We start from the raw sequence: 16,439 nt of genomic DNA, 5'->3' as shown, positions 1-16,439 counted from the left end.
AAATTTCAGCTCACTTGAAAGTTCATTTATTTATTTTTTGGGGGGGAGCAATCAGCTAGGGACCAAATTGTTTCCTGCTACACTAAAAAAAAAATACATCACATTAAAACAAGATTTACAGTTGCACCCACAATCATGGAGGGCAAAACTGGGGAGGTCATTATGCAGAATATTATACAGCGGAGGACTGGAATTCTTTGATAAATCAGGAGAAGCTCAGAAGAGAAATTTTTCAAAATTTGGTCAAGAAAGTTAGGCTCAGCTCTACTGCCCCAGCCCAATTTCTGCACTCCTAGACAAGAGCAAAAGGAGTCTATTGAACATGGAATGCTGCCTTTGGCTTGATGTCTCAAGTTGTGTAGGACTTCCTTGAATTATTGTGCTCTTATTCCCCTCCCATGCATTCTGATCCCCTTTATTCTTCCATTCACGGTATCAGTAAGATAGCTACAATTCAGAGAACCAGGAAGAATCTTGCAACACAGGGCACCCACAGCTAAACGCAAAGGAAGTTATTTGCAAGCTGTAGAGTTGCTGATGAATTGTAACACACGTAAAGAGCAGAGGGAAGAGGAAAATGTAAGCAAAGCATTCTACGTTTAAATATGTCCTTGGAAATAGGCAAAATGTGTAAAAGAACCATAGACGCTGAAAACTGCTACCCCTTTGTGGTACAGTGTAACACTTTCCCACAGTCAGGGGAATAATCTTAGTAGAAGACACTCAACTTTACCATGGTGAAATGACTTTGGAGGTTTCCAGATAAATCAAATTTAATTTGTACTCAATTTCAGGGCGTTAAAAAAGAGGTGGGGGAGGGAAGCAAATCTTTGAAATGATGCAAATTCTTCTCAGAATCCGACACCCATATTTTTAACCGTTCTGTGTCTTCAGATACATGTGTTTCTGTTGGAGATTTCCTGTGCAATATTAAAAACACCCTTCTTGCTTTAAATTTCATTTACAGCGGTGTCCCGATTTCCCCGAGAACATCCAGTTTAACAGCTCCGAAGGTGATGTTCTGCATCTACACTCCTTCAATTAATGAATCGAAAGAGCTATTTGCTGTGAACATCCTGGTGATTTTTGTTTCTTTGTTGCGACTCAGTATAGAGTTGGCGTGGACCCATTTAAAACACAATTTTACTATTATTTTTTTAAAAGCAATCTTTATTAATAAATGTGTATGTGATTATGCAGCTACACAATACGTGTGTCTGCATTAGTTCCGTCTATAATTAGTGTTACTGGACAATTCACAGCATATCCTTCACTCTGCGATCAAGATATCAAAACAATAACCGAAGTCTTCCCCCAGTGGACAAATGTATTCTGTTGGTCCAGTTCAGCAGTGAGGATCGTGTTAATCCGCAGTGGGGCAAGGGGGTTTAATTTCCTTGTTCTGCTTAATATTTCTATAGTATACTTTGATTGAATTGTAACTGTGCCGCTGGGATATGGTCTAACAAATGTCAGGGCAGCCAGGACTCTTATGCAGAAATCTCAGAGCTGTATTAGAAGTCTTTCTGTGTAAATAAGGAGGCGATTCCTATTTAACCCTTGAGGGAAACACGAGCATAATCTTAAGGCCAGAATTGCGGTCTCTGCCTTGGATGAGATTTCAATGTGCATGAAACGTGCGGCACATAGACCACATCAGCATGGCCACTTCATTCAGCCATGAAGATACAAGACTGGAGATGGGTTTTTACAGCCACAGCTAATGTAGATGGTGGACTCCCAAGTCCCTTTTGAACCCCACAATAGCTAGACACATCTCTTGGCGCGTAAGGGGATGTGGGTGTGTTCGCACAAGGCCACTGGCTGTTGCGTGTGCTTGGCTGCATGTAAAATGAGCTGGTTTTCCTTTGTTTCAATACCTATGGCTTTTTAATTTTAAAAGATCTTCCAAGCTGGCTGGCACAAACCTTCCAGTGCCAGGCTTGTATGAGAAATTGCAGGCAAGGAGGGCAGAAATAAATAAATACATTAATTGTGCCACAGAGCACAAGGTGGTGGGAAAAATATGTTGCCCCGACCTTGAGACAAATTTCAAGAGGTGGGGAATCAGACCTTGCACTGATTCCTCCCTTCTGCTGTTGAGGAGTAGCTCCTCTCATCCAGGCCTTTCATTGTGCAAAAAGTGTGCAGAAAGCTGCAAAAAAAAAATTGTGATGCTGCCACAGCGTGTGTGTGTGTGTCCGCCCTACTTTGTGCTGCAGAAAGTGCCTGTTTTTGTTCACGGAGCCCTTTGTTGTTGCATGGATGGCCTTGTTGTGGTACAAAATCGTAGTTCCAGGAATTTCAGGAGTTGTGCTCATCACATATCAGGGACTGCTGGTGCAAAATCCTTTGCCACTTTTCCTATTGTCATGGCTGTATTTGCTAGAAGGACTTGTCTTCCCTGCCCCCCACCCTTTCATATTGTTTAGCTCGTGTGCTTTCTTTGGACTCCCCAGATGAGCCAGCGAAATCTGTAGCTCTCCTCCTTTGCAGCGATAAGGTGGTGACGAAGAAGAGGGCTGAGGATTCAAGGGCCTAGAGTCGGGTTGGCGAACGGTGACCTATCTAATAGGCAATGCCAGATGGGGCTGGAATAGAGTTCAGTGACACCTGAAGGGCCAAAGGTCCCAATTCATGACCTAGGAAACCCAGCAGGCACAAATCACTTATGCCCCTCAATGACATAATGGAAGCAAAACTGTATTCACCTGGGAAGGGCCATAGCTCAGTGGCAGATCAGCTGCTTTGCATGCAGAAGGTCCCAGGTTCAATCCCCGTCATTTTCAGATAGAGATGTGAGAGACCCTCAGTCTGAAACTGGAGAGCCACTGGCTATCAGGGCTGGGCAAGATGGACCAATGGTCTGATAGGAACTTTCCTATCTGCCTATGTTTCTGTATAGCAGTAGTTCTGAAGCAGGTCCAGTGGCAACATATTAGGATACTAGCTACTCCTGGGTATGGGGGTTCTGAACCAGGATCTGGTCAGCATTTACTGAGTTTTGGCACTGACCACGGTTTTAGTATATATTCCCATATTGCATTTGGGTCTCGAATGTGCTTGAATATCTGACTATTGGTTGTGTGTGGAAGACTGACATCTGCCATAGCTTTCCATCTGCATTACAGACCAACTGAAGCAAGGCCCAGTTTTTTTCTCATGGGTGAAAAAGCCCCTTGGGAACGGCCGTGCCCTGTGTCCTTTATGGGAAGCGTATGCGAAGTATAGAATTTATATGATTCCTGTTTTTCCATGCCTAGATCCAGTAGTCTAAAATGTAGAAAATGTAGGATATTTAGATAGCTACTATATTTCTTACAGGACAGTGGTAGCTGGCCTTTTCTGACCCAAGGGTCGTATTGGCAGTCACCCCTGCATGGACCACCTGCCAATGGTGGGCAAGGTCAAAATATAATTTGTGTGTTTGTGTAAGTGTGCGTTCATGCACGCGCATGCACACACACATACCAAAATTACGAATACAAATACAAATTGCACGTAAACATGCAGGCATACACACACATACACAACTATTTCTCTATCTCTCCCTCCCTTAAGGCACAATGAGGGTCTCTTAAAAAATCATCCCCACCCAAGCACGAAGATGGGGGAGCACAATATGTGATGAGCAAAAGGCTGTGCTTCAAGGACCACCACCATGGAGAGAGCTTTTGCCTTTTACTTTTTGCCGATACAGCACTTAACCTCCCAATCTCTGAGGCTCAGTGCTGCGACTGAGAGACAAAACTCCTCTGCCTGCTCTTCAGAGGAGTATAATCGCTACCGGGCAGGCAGAGGGATTTAATCTTTTGATCTCCACACTGAGCACTACAACACTGAGATTTGGAGGCAAAACTGCGGTGGGTTGGCAGGCCACTCGGCGCAGCTTCCCCGATCTGGCCTGAGGACTGCGGTTTAGCCTCCCCTGCTTTGGCATGCGAGTGAAGTGAAATATATACCCACTGGTGGTGCTTTCTCGCCACTGCCACAGTTCACCTGCAGGTGCTTCTTAAGCTGCCCTTATCGCAAAGCTGACCCTCTCTGAGCGCCATGGTTTGCAGGCGCCCCTCCATGCTGTGTTTCCCAACTTGGTGCAACTGCGCTTGTGCCACGGGTGGCTGTTGACTCCTTGGCTTCCGACTCAGTGAAAGACAAGTCAGGCAACGCAGCCTCTAGGGGCGTAGGAGGGAATAACCAAACATCTGCATTTCAAAGTAATAATAAGCATTTCAAAGACAGGGATCCTCACTGGGAGGCTTCCCAGAATTCAGTTATATAAGAAACACTGTCATTAGTACAGTATCTTTGATCTGAGTTGTTTTCCCCCACCGCACCCTCACGCCACACACTGCTGTGGCAAGGATGGATTCGCGCTAAGTACGAAAACAAAGCTTCTTGCAATAAGTTGTTTTTTTAACATTTAGCCTTAAGACCCCTTTCCGTCAGTGATAAAGAGTTGAAACTATGATGCTGTCATGGACTCCCTTTCTACCCTTCTGTATAGTGTTCACTACAGAGTTGCCTCAAGATATAAAGCACTTTGATTAGATTTCTTAAGTCTAATGGAAATCGTGCATCGGTAATTCGATTTATTTCTCCACATATTGCCTTCTGACTAGTTTTTCTGTAGCCTTTCCCCCCCGTTCGTCTGCAAGGACACTTCATCGCCATTGCCACAGACACTTTTATATATCAGGGAGCTGACACCTCATGCTGCTAAAAGTGTTTTGTGTATTGATCGAAGTCTCTCTCACACCCATTCTTCTTGACCAAGGTAGTGTGCTTCTTCTGCCGCCATCGTCTATCTCCACATGACGCCCGAGTGTCGTAGGACCCGGTGTGACAATTCCCACAATGTTATTGTAACTGGAATTAGAACTACCAATGCTGGAGGTGTCTGGGATTTTTAAAAGGAATAAATGCTCATTTTTATTTTTATTTTGAAAGAGATTTTCAATGATTTCCCTCCCCACCCCCATTGGTCTTATTCCTATTTAATGTCCTCTGTTTTGAAAGGAATCATTTGAATAATAGAAAGATTCAATAATCTTGTATCAGGATGAACTGCTAAACGAAGTAATATGACTTTTCATAATGAATGTGTTATATTATTGTACCTTCATACGCTCCATATTTTTCCATCACCTGGAAACATGCTGAAACCTTCCTTTTCCACATCTGCATGGACACTTTACGGATATCCAGTAATGCAGTTTTTCTGGCACTTTAAAAGAAAATGTACTCCACTTGTTTTTCTCCTTTCCAGAATCCACCAAATACTATCTCTTTTTTGATTATTTCTTTGCATTTGTCACTTTGTCTTACTGAGCATGAATAAAACAAAGATGAATAAGTAGATACTATTTTTGTGGTCAGCTGAAAAAGCTGCCAGTAGAGAGAGTATATATCTCCTGTTTTGGAATGTCCTGATAAAGTTGCTGTCACAAGACATGAATAAATACCCCCTTACTGACATTTTTAAACAAGCACAAATAATATTTGTAAAGACAAATTTTAATTTTATTTATTATAGTAATAAACTATTTTATACATTACAGTGTCTTGCCTCTGCAGTGTGTGATTTTCTGCTTGGACAAATGACTGTAATTTTAAGTTTCCTTTCAAAGGCTGACTGATTATTTCTGAATGCATGTGAAATTATTGATTGCTCTGCCATTTTTTTAAAAAAAAACTTTTGAGTTCTCTTTCATGGGAGGCATTGCCCATGTGATCTCTGTGGTTTTGTAAACATGGACAGCTCTGAATTCCATAATTGGGGATTCCAGAAATTAATTGCCACAGTTCAGGATTCCAGAGTTCATGACAAGCAGGCCTTGGATCTAAAGTTTTAATTTATTTACCACCCTTAGGATTCCAGGGCAGTGCTCAATAATCTACGGGTGTAATTCCTTTAGTCCTTTTAAGATTGTTGCTCCAGGAGAGGCTTCTCCTTAAAAAAAAAAAAGGGCGGGGAGCAGCCAATTTTTGCTGTTTCTCTTCCTCCCATCCAGAGCTCTCCCCTAAGCAAAAACTGTTCTGGGCCTTGGGGAATCAGTGAAAATCACCGCCTTCTCTGCTAGCGGACACCTCTCCTGGGTCAAAAGCCCTTGGCATCACTGGGACATAACCCTGTATTCCAGCACAAAAAGCAGGGGGGGGGGGATCAATAATCTAACAATAAGTTAAAATAGGAACATTTTCTGAGGTGGCTTCCCATTTGTGGAATACTCTCCCCAGGGTGGCTCCCCTGGTGCCTTCATTACATATCTTTAGGTGCCAGGCAAAAACTTCTCATAGGCTGCCATTTTCTGTCACGGTGTTTCCTGAGTCTCAGACAGAAGCGAGCTTTTAATGTGTGAAGTAGGAGTTGGCATCTAGCACGGTGATTGGTCAGTTTCGTTGCTACCACCTCCAATGGTGGCTTCCTGTCCTTTCCTTGTGTTTCCTGAGTCTCAACCTCATGCCATCGTGGAAGTTACTGTGAGCTGTCAGCTGTGTAATATGAGGTAATGCATGTTCTTTGCACTTTTGTCCATTTACTGTATTTATTCCCCTCCCCCCCCCCCGATTTGAACTATAAAAAGGTGATTTTCTTGAGTCAAAATGAGAGTACCCCTAAACATTTTTTTTAGAAAAAAAGCACTGGATTAAACAATTGATTGTCAGGGGGTATTGTTGGTTATTGGTGGTTGTTGTTATGTTATGTGTCTTGTGTTTTTACACTGCAAATAACCTGTGACCTTCAAATGAAGGGCAATATATAATTTTAATAAATAGCAGCAGCAGCAGCATTTTTGCCTGGCACTAAAAAAATATGCAATGCAGGTATCAGGTAAACCTCTTTGGGGACAGTCCACTGCAACTGGGGCACCACTGCTGAAAAGGTCCTTTTCTGTTTGCCAAACCAGCATCCTTTTGCTGATGGATCCATCCGGAGAAGGCCTTCAGCAAATCTCAAAGCACAAATCCGTTACTGTGAGAAGAGACACTTGTTCCAAGCACTTGGGCCCAAGCCCTTTTTGTGCTTTGAAGGTAAGAACCAGCATCTTGACCAGGTCTTAGAGCCTAAGATGTAATGCTCTTAGCACCAGTCCCTTCAATAACTCTTTCTGCTGCAGCCTCACTTTCCTAGTCAAATATACCTGCTAGTAGCAGCCACAGAGATGATAAGAACAGGAGCCAGACCCTGTTATGCTCAAGAATGCTGTGCTAGCCATTTTCCAGCAGCCAGACTGCTGAAAAAACACACACTATTGATCAGGACTCCTAGCATCTCAGCATTCTTGGGCAAATAGAAACGTTGTCAGTAGCCCTTGTGGCAAAGCACCTGCTAGTTCAGCTGCCATCATTCTCAATGAATGAATCCTGAGGTTTCTGCCATTCAGACCCTGTCATTCAGTCACAATTCCCCTGTTCTTCAATGGATGATGAACTAGAAAACTTGATTTTGTGTAGATGTCTTATTCAGCACCAGGGGAAGTATTTGATTGGGGGTTATTTTCTACAGTTTTTGTTTTTTTAAAAAATGTCCCCACCCAGATGAGCTGTACTGCTTTCTTAAAAAACAAACATCCCATCCCAAAATTTCAGTGTTTGCACATGCCTGCTACGCCACAAGAACCTTTCCTTCAGCGAGAAGAGGCACAAATCCACAGCTCAGCATACAGAAACATAGAAAGTCAGGCCCTTGGTCCATCTAGCTCAGTATTATCTATTCTGATTGGAAGCAAGACAACGGCTCTTGAGGATCCCACACAAGGTTCTCTCCCAGCCCTACATAGAGATGCTGGGGATTCAAACTGGGCAAATGCTCCACCACGGAGCTACAGCCCCTTCCCCTGGACCTTAGCCCCTTGGCAGTTACTTTGTGGGGGTTTCATCTTGCTCCCAGTGCTGTTCCTCATTGATATGAAACTACTGGAAGGAGTCCTCAGGGGATTCGAAGCGATGTGTCACCAAGGGATAGTCTGAGTCACTGTGGTCCCTGCGTTGGCAACCTCAAGACTGAGCTACTGAAAGCTGTAGCTAGGAGGGTATGCCGCAGCCTCGCTGCTGAGTAGGACGCCAAGCATGTGATGCCACTTCTGAAAGAACCACACCGGCTGGCAATTTGCTAAGAAACCAAAGGCAGGGTTCTTTTGTTGGCTTACAAAGGCTTTATACATCGACAAAAGCACATTAAAATTGGCTTCTTAGCAAATTCGTACATCAATAAAACGGAGCAAAAGGCAAAGAGAATAAATTGATGGAAGGAAGGCAGAGAGCAAAGGTAGAGGGAGGGGAAGTGAGGCAGCAGATCTGACCCCACATGGCTGCATCAAAACTCATTGCAGGGGTGTAAAAGGTAAAAAGCAACAATACTTTGAATTTCTGGTCCATGGCAGCCTTGGAAAAGTATCTCTCACCAGGGCATTGTGAGATCACACACACTGATGTCCACAAATCTCCTCGCAATTTTTTTTTAAGCTGTATAAATGGTAAGTAGCATCAATGCTAGACTCTCCTCTTCATTAGCGGTTTTGTTTTTCCTTTAAAAAATGTTTTTATTGATTTTCAGCAGTAATAAAACAAACGACCACACATGTGGATACTTCCTCCACGAATGATTCAGATGCATTGGCTCAAAACAGGAGACTTTCAATTACAAAGAAGCAGATGTTCTTCTTGGGGATGTGGAATTCAGAAAGCAAAGACCGACCGCATGAGAAAGATAAAAATATAAAGCAACACTTTAGCAAACTGATAAATCGAATCATGTGAAGCCCTCTGAGTTCTCTCAATTTCTCACCTAATGTGATGATGGGCTCCGGACTATTGTCTTTTAAATTTACAAAAGCAATAAAATAATACCTTGTGTTAATAAATGAATCATTTTTGTGACAACATGGTATTGTTTCTAATTTACTTGTCAATTTTTCATTTAGCCAAAAACCACACTTACCGATAGTGGCTGGAAACCCAGCCAGATGGGCGGGGTATAAATAATCAATTATTGTTATAATTATTTTATCAATACCACTAGTCAACAGTTGCTCATTCGAGGCACCTCCAGGATTCAACTTTTGTTAATCAAGCTGCCATGAGAAGGTGATCAATCAAGGACTTGCTCTTAATGTCCCTGTCCAGAAAGAGATCTACATCCTTACAGGTTCTTGTTAGCAAAGGTTGAATGGATTTCCTGCATTGGCTGAGGGTTGGGCTAGATGGCATTTGAGGTTCTCCTCTTTCCACAGGGCAGGTGAAAGCACAAGTGATATGAAAACAACATCATTCTACAGCTTGGCCCCAACGGGTGTCTCTCGTACTATGATCAGAGCGCATTCCTCGTCTCGCTCCTCTTCTCCTGGGTCTCAAAGTGACATCTCCGAGAAGCTTGCTTGCTGGGAGCTGTCACGGCCTGCCCCAAGGCAGGGAGCACACCAGTTTTGATGATCCATCCATAATAAGCTCCAGTTGTAGGTGATTCATCCCTGCGTTCAGCTGGGGACACATCTTGTTAGGCAGCCCGATGTAACACAGTCCGCAGGCAAAGGGTTATGGGAGGCAAATGCACCTAACCGGCAGTATTTTTATTTCAGTGTTGTTTTTTTAAAAAAAACCCAGCAAGAAGAAAAGATGGCAGCCTCATTACCCTAAGAGTGTAGGCTGTTTACAGGTAGGTAGCCGTGTTGGTCTGCCATAGTCGAAACAAAATAAAAAATTCCTTTCAGTAGCACCTTAGAGACCAACTAAGTTTGTTATTGACATGAGCTTTCGTGTACATGCACACTTCTTCAGTGTAGGCTGTGTTATTTTACAGAAACATAGGTCCTGTTTTCCTTAGGGTGCCTTCTAATTCTTTACCCAGCACAAATATTTTCTGTAATGCAAATCCTCTCACATATTAATATGTGCTGGATTTCTTGCTTTGCTGAGTTAACACAGGGAGTAGGCCTCCTTTTGCGATGTATCGACTTATAACTTTTCACTGAGGAAATCGGCTAATGGACATTCGCCCCTTTTTTGGGGGGGTGTTATCCTCCCACTGTTGCTCCTCCCCACTTTTGCCGTGGCCCCACCCATTGGCATGTGGCCCTCAGAAGGTTGAGAACAAGGGAATGCGGCCCTTGGTCTGAGAAGGGTTCTCTTCCTTTGATCTAGGTTTCCTAGTCCTTGCTCAGAACTCTTATCTACTGCCATATGGACTCCTTTAAGTAGGTGGGCTTTAATGGCAAACTTGTCAGTTTTGTAAAAAGCCCTGCTCCAAAGTTCTGGGGGGAAATTGCGTAATCAAGTGACCTACAGGACAAATCAGAAACAGCAAGTTCAGGGCATATGTAAATCGATGTATACTAAAGCAAAAAGAACGTCATGATGCTATTGTTATAATTGACTATTTCATGGATTTTTCTTTTTTAAAGAAGTTAAGCTCCCACCCTGCTTTGACCTGCTTTGAACAGATTAGTCAAACTAAGAAGCTTTTCATTCTCTGATGTGAAACCGATATGGGAGCAAAGCTTAGTGCACAATTTGTAATCAAGGCAGAATGAGAGAGAGCACCACTTAGTCTGATTGTACCAATAGAACTGTTGCAAAATGGCAATTGCCTTATGCTAGCTTGTTGCATCTCACATATCTCACATATCTAATTTTGATGTCCCTGCCAGCCCTCATGCTGCCAAAATTTGATGTGCCCTGCCCTTGTGCTGCCTCCCCAAGCCGGCTAAGAGAGGCACTGGGCTTTGTGAAGGAGGTGCAAGGTTCTGGCAGGTTCTTAGAGCCCTCCCACCTCCTTCCCAAAGATGGGAAAGTGCTAACAAGGCTTTGGGAAGGAGGGTGGAGGACCTGAGGACCCTATCAGAGCCCTCACGCCACCTTCCCAAAGACCGCCTCCTTATGCAGCTTTGGGAAGCCAGTGCTAGGGCTGTGGGTAGAGTTGTCAAATGCTGCTGATGGCTGCCAAGAAAGGCCTTGAGGGCATGTTGGACCACCCTGCTCTATCTGAAGGGCTATGAGGCGACAGGCCTCTCCTCTATTCAAGGGACTTTCTGCTCCAACTGCCTGTCAGACTTCAGGGAATCCAATCCCTCCCACGGTGGCAGCCAAGAAGCAGACAAACAATAAACGTTCTTCCCAAGCAATTTATTCAATACAGTGGAACCTCGGGCTGCGAACGTGATCCATGCGGGAGGCACGTTCACAACCCACAGTGTTTGCAACCCGCAGTGCCGTGTCTGTGCACGTGCGGGTTGCGATTTGGCGCATGGACGAGCACCGAAACCCGAAGTAACCCATTCTGGTACTTCCAGGTTTGGCACGGTGCGCAACCCAAAAATGCATAACCTGAAGCATCTGTAACCTGAGGTACCACTGTAATTCACAGAGAGCAATGAAGGAATGCAGTCTTCCTATGATAATGGCATTGCTCTGAGTAAGGTCCCACCCCCTCTGTCTCTCCTATTCTACGTCATGGCTGCATCAGCTAATCTGAGCTTTCTGCCTCTGAGCTTTCTGTCTGACTACCCTCAATGCTTGCCTGGTCCTGGGAGCGGGGTCAGGAATGCTTTCCAAAGACACTGAGTCTGTCAGCGGTCTCTCCCCTGGTGCTTCTTCTTCCTGCTGCTCCTCTTCCAATGTTTTCCAGCTTCTCCCCTCTGCAGCCTCTGAACTATGACCTTCTACAAACCACTATTCTAAATCTATACTGTCCTCCTGTTCTCGGGAAGGTTCAGGAGCAGGAGAGGTGGTCCCCAACATTCCTCTTCAGTCCAGTCCCTGACACTGCCATTTAAAGATAATGAATTCTAGGAAGGGCATGAGGGCCTCAAAGCTGCCCATCAACTGTGAGCAACACCTCAACTGCACACTGAGCAAACAGGGAGGTCACGGTCTTCCCTTCTATGGTGAGATGTATTTCTGCTTTGATTAGAGCCAGTGTGGTGTAGTGGTTAAGAGCGGTAGACTCTTAATCTGGTGAACCAGGTTCGTGTCTCCGCTCCTCCACATGCAGCTGCTGGGTGACCTTGGGCTAGTCACACTTCTCTGAAGTCTCTCAGCCCCACTCACCTCACAGAGTGTTTGTTGTGGGGGAGGAAGGGAAAGGAGAATGTGAGCCGCTTTGAGACTCCTTAGGGTCATGATAAAGCGGGATATCAAATCCAAACTCTCTCTTCTTATTATTTCTAAATTTGCATTTTTGCAGATGAGTCAGGCAAATTATATGCAAAACTGTGCTCCTTTGGGGGGGGGGCGGTAATGCGGAAGTGACCACCCTATTCCCAAGACCAGTTTGCTGACACACATATTTACTGGATTGGAATTCAGATGTGCCCCTCTAGGAATTTCATAAATGCTTTTTTTGTGAAATGATATTGCCACTCTAATTCCTGGGTACACAACAGCCAGATGGAGATGTCACATGGAGACCAGAGAGGTGACACAGGCCAGAGGTTCACATGCCAAAAGAACAAATTATCTCCTCTAGATCCACAACCTTGGCCTCAAAGGAGTAGCTGTCAGTGAAGTAAGCAGTAGGCCAGAATAGAGCCCAATTAGCATGCCATTTTGGGCCAAGATTCTGTCATTTTTATTCCATGGCCTAAGAGCAGATGGACTGATGGTGTAAATACTTAAAGGTATGGGCTTGCTTTCAAACTGGGTCTTGTGGTAGGTTTTAAACATTTACATTGCATCCATTTTGATACAACAGTGTCAATCAATTAAAAAACAATTTGAGACTGTTTACTGTACCAACCTTTTATTCATCCCTAATCCTTTCTCAAAACTCTTCTCTTTCATTTCACTTTTGTACTCAAATCTTCAACCTTCTTCTGTGAATGTGATTCCAAATTAACGATTCTGGATTTAGTTGAAAGCCTTGTTTGGATGACATGCTAAGCCAAACTATGGTTTAGCGCAGCCTGGTGCAGCAGTGAAAAGGATCAGAGAAGGAGAAATGGCTGTCAGTAGCTCTCCAGGAGATCACACTAAGCAGGGGTTGGCTTAACATGTCATGAGAAATGTCTTACAGTGAGCCAAGACACTCAGGAGTTCACACCTTCCAACATGCAACAACCAGGGAAAAAAGACCAAATCAGTACAATATGTTATCAAAACAGAATCTGTAAACATTTTTTCCTCCTAAAAACATGCGGAATAATGAGTAACAAAAGATAATAGTATCCAAAAATCGTCTTCTCTTCAAAATTTCTAAAATCGAAGGATCCTGCTTCCAGGTAATTTACTCCTGGAATTCTGGGGGTGAGGGATGTAAAAATGGTACTAGAATACTGTTTGGAGGTGTTTTGTATTTTTATTTTTGCCAATATTACCTTCCTGGCAATCCCAAAAAATGGTGGGAGGAGAGTGAAGGTGGATAAAGTGCTTTTTCCTACCCTCTGCTAGGACCAAATGATTCCAATCTCAAATTTTTATTTATTTATTGAATTTATATAAAGCCCTATACCCGGGGGTCTCAGGGCGGTTCACATCCTTAACTTTGGCTGGGTCTCGTGAACTTACCATATTATATAGTCATACATATCCACATTAGATAAAGGTAAAGGACCCCGGGATGGTTAAGTCCAGTCGAATTCATAAAATGCTAGTCAAATATGGGGTGCCACGCTCATCTCTGCTTTCAGGCCGAGGGAGCCAGCGTTTGTCCGTGAACAGTTTTCTGGGTCATGTGGCCAGCATGACTGAACTGGTTCTGGTGCAATGAAACACCGTGACAGAGGTCAGAGTGCACGGAAACGAAGTTTACCGTCCTGCTGGAGCGGTACCTATTTATCAACTTGCACTGGTGTGCTTTTGAACTGCTAGGTTGGCAGGAGCTGGGACAGAGCAATGGGAGCTCACCACCATTGCGTGGATTTGAACTGCCGACCTTATGATTAGCAAGCTCGAGAGGCTTGGTCGTTTAGATCACAGCAACACCCACATCCCCATACCTACACATTTTTTTTATTAAAAAAACCCACATTAAAAACATATCTTCAAATAGTTATGATCTATAAATAGCATCTTGAGAGACAAATACATTTTTAAAACATTTGCATTGATTTAATGCCCCCCCCCAATGTATCTTACAATGACTTCCAGAGTTTCAAAGGCATGAAATGCATACAGATGAGAAATTCCTACACCTCTTGATGGGCAGCATGTCAGGATACACTGGTATACTGGTATGGCATTGTACATCGAGAGACACAAGATGGGGTTCATAGGTCAAAGGTCCCTTCTTGAGAGGTCTAGAGGGCATCCCTTCCAATAACTGCTAATGCCTGCTGTAAGTCTGTTGCCATTCAATCCCAACATGAGAGTAGCAATAGAGGAATCCCCAAACAGAGAGTGTCACCCCTGGCCAGCCTGTGAATAGAAGAAACAAGAGATTAGGCAGATGCAGAGCACTAGAATCCAGTGAATGAGCCAGAGATGCAAAGCTCAGCAGCTCAGCAACTTTTCAGTATTCGGCAGCTCTGGAAAAGGGTGAATGCCACGCAAGGAATCATTTTAGGAAAGGAATGTGTTGCAATGCTGTTGTGCACAAATCTCTGGTGCTATCCCAGCTGAACTACTGTGTACTTGGTGTTCTAGTCACCACACCTCAAAAAAGAGATACAGTGGTACCTCAGGTTACATACGCTTCAGGTTACATACGCTTCAGGTTACAGACTCCGCTAACCCAGAAATAGTGCTTCAGGTTAAGAACTTTGCTTCAGGATGAGAACAGAAATTGTGCAGCAGCGGTGCGGCAGCAGCAGGAGTCCCCATTAGCTAAAGTGGTGCTTCAGGTTAAGAACAGTTTCAGGTTAAGTACGGACCTCCGGAATGAATTAAGTACTTAACCCGAGGTACCACTGTACTCTTGAGCTGGAAAAGGTTCACAAAATGGCAACCCAAATGATAGAGGGAATGGAGGAGCAACAGGGACAACATCTGAGGCTTTTCTTTATGATATATGGTTCATTTACGCATCTATACAACCTGAGCTGCTGTTGGAGGGATTCACACCATTCACCGCAAGAGGTTTTGGCCTCTCCACAGCAGCCTCGGACTTAAATAGACCCCAACCATTGCTCTCAAATGCTTCTTTCTGACTCTCACTCCAGCCTGCGGCTTATTATGTCCGTTTTACAACTCCGGCAACCCTAAAACACTTTAAAACTAATACTCATTTGAGGAAAGAAGGGAGGGAACACACTCATTTGCAAATAAGATTTTTCCCTTGATCTTTTGTTGTCCTAATCGCTCCTTATCCCCCAGGCTATCCCCAGGCTATGGCCTCGTGTGGAAGGCTAGTCCGGGTTTAATTTGCTTTTGACAACATTGGAGGCTTTTCGGTTTAGAGAAAAGGCAAGTAAGAGGCTTAAGAGAAGCATTTAGAACTATGCAAGATGTGGAGAAGGTGGAAAGAGGTAAGTTCCATCCCCCCCCCCCATCTCATGACACTAGAACACTAGATGTACAGTGAAGCTGAACGCTGGAAGATTCAGGGCAGACGAAGAAGAGTTTGGATTTGATATCCCGCTTTCTCACCACCCGAAGGAGTCTCAAAGCGGCTAACATTCTCCTTTCCCTTCCTCCCCCACAACAAACACTCTGTGAGGTGAGTGGGGCTGAGAGACTTCAGAGAAGTGTGACTGGCCCAAGGTCACCCAGCAGCTGCATGTGGAGGAGTGGGGAAGTGAACCCGGTTCACCAGATTACGAGTCTACCGCTCTTAACCACTACACCACACAAACAAGAAACCACTTTTTCACATAGCCTGGAAACTTGCTCCCACAAGTGGCAGTGATGCCACCAACTTGGACGACTTTAAAAGAGGATTGGACAGATTTATAGAGGAGAAGGGTATTGAGCTGGCTATGTTCCACCTCCACTGTCAGAGGCTATATGCCTCTGAATGCCAGTCACTGTGAATGAGCTATTGCCTTGGGGGCTTCCCTTTGGCATCTGGTTGGCCACTGTGAGAACAGGATGCTGGACTATGGTGGACCATTGGCCCGATCTAGGAGGGCTCCTCTGAAGAATAAGGATGCCTGGAGCAGATCTGATGCTACCTGGCATCATCTCAGCAGATGCTCAAGGTAGCCCTCCAGGCCTATTCATGTAATTGAACTGATATGAGCTCAGTCCAGCAGGCCCTGCTGCCTCATACCTTTGATTCATTTCAAGCTCTCTCTTTTATCTTTGTTTGAATGGAGAACTAAAAAGAAAAAGGAAGGTTAAGCACAGATGACTTTCTTTTCGGTCTTGGCAGAATGCTCCAGGCTTTGGAAGGAAGTGAAGCAAAATAAGGCGTCCTTTCATTTAAGCCATCTCTGAAGAGTGGGCATCAGGGTGAGAAGGAAAGAGAGGGAGACGGAAAGAACACAGCTCTCCAGAAACACTAAGGGGAAATTTCATTCCACTTAGACTTGATATCAAATGCATCATTACAGGTTTTTGTTGCC

At 44.2% G+C, this 16,439-nt stretch overlaps 2 protein-coding genes across 8 annotated transcripts in view; one reads left to right on the top strand and one right to left on the bottom strand.

Moving 5' to 3' along the window:
* KCNH1 (potassium voltage-gated channel subfamily H member 1) overlaps positions 1 to 5,560 on the top strand; it is a 236,755-nt gene extending 231,195 nt beyond the window's left edge. For all 4 annotated transcript variants that reach the window (XM_083433006.1, XM_083433005.1, XM_083433004.1 and 1 more), the window contains exon 12: positions 968 to 5,560. The gene's annotated coding sequence lies outside the window, so the exon portion shown is untranslated. The remainder of the gene's footprint in view (positions 1 to 967) is intronic.
* Positions 5,561 to 12,722: 7,162 nt separating this feature from the next.
* Positions 12,723 to 16,439, bottom strand: part of HHAT (hedgehog acyltransferase) — a 168,593-nt gene continuing 164,876 nt past the window's right edge. For all 4 annotated transcript variants that reach the window (XM_083433096.1, XM_083433103.1, XM_083433098.1 and 1 more), the window contains one exon: positions 12,723 to 14,352. In XM_083433096.1, the coding sequence (XP_083289222.1) occupies positions 14,261 to 14,352 (92 nt within the window). In that variant the 3' untranslated portion in view covers positions 12,723 to 14,260. The remainder of the gene's footprint in view (positions 14,353 to 16,439) is intronic.

The sequence above is a fragment of the Podarcis tiliguerta genome, assembly GCF_965153285.1.
Source record: "Podarcis tiliguerta genome assembly, chromosome: 3".
In the NCBI taxonomy this organism is placed as follows: domain Eukaryota; kingdom Metazoa; phylum Chordata; class Lepidosauria; order Squamata; family Lacertidae; genus Podarcis; species Podarcis tiliguerta.
The sequence above is the reverse complement of the archived record's forward strand: the minus strand, read 5'-3'. Positions and strand labels throughout refer to the sequence as shown.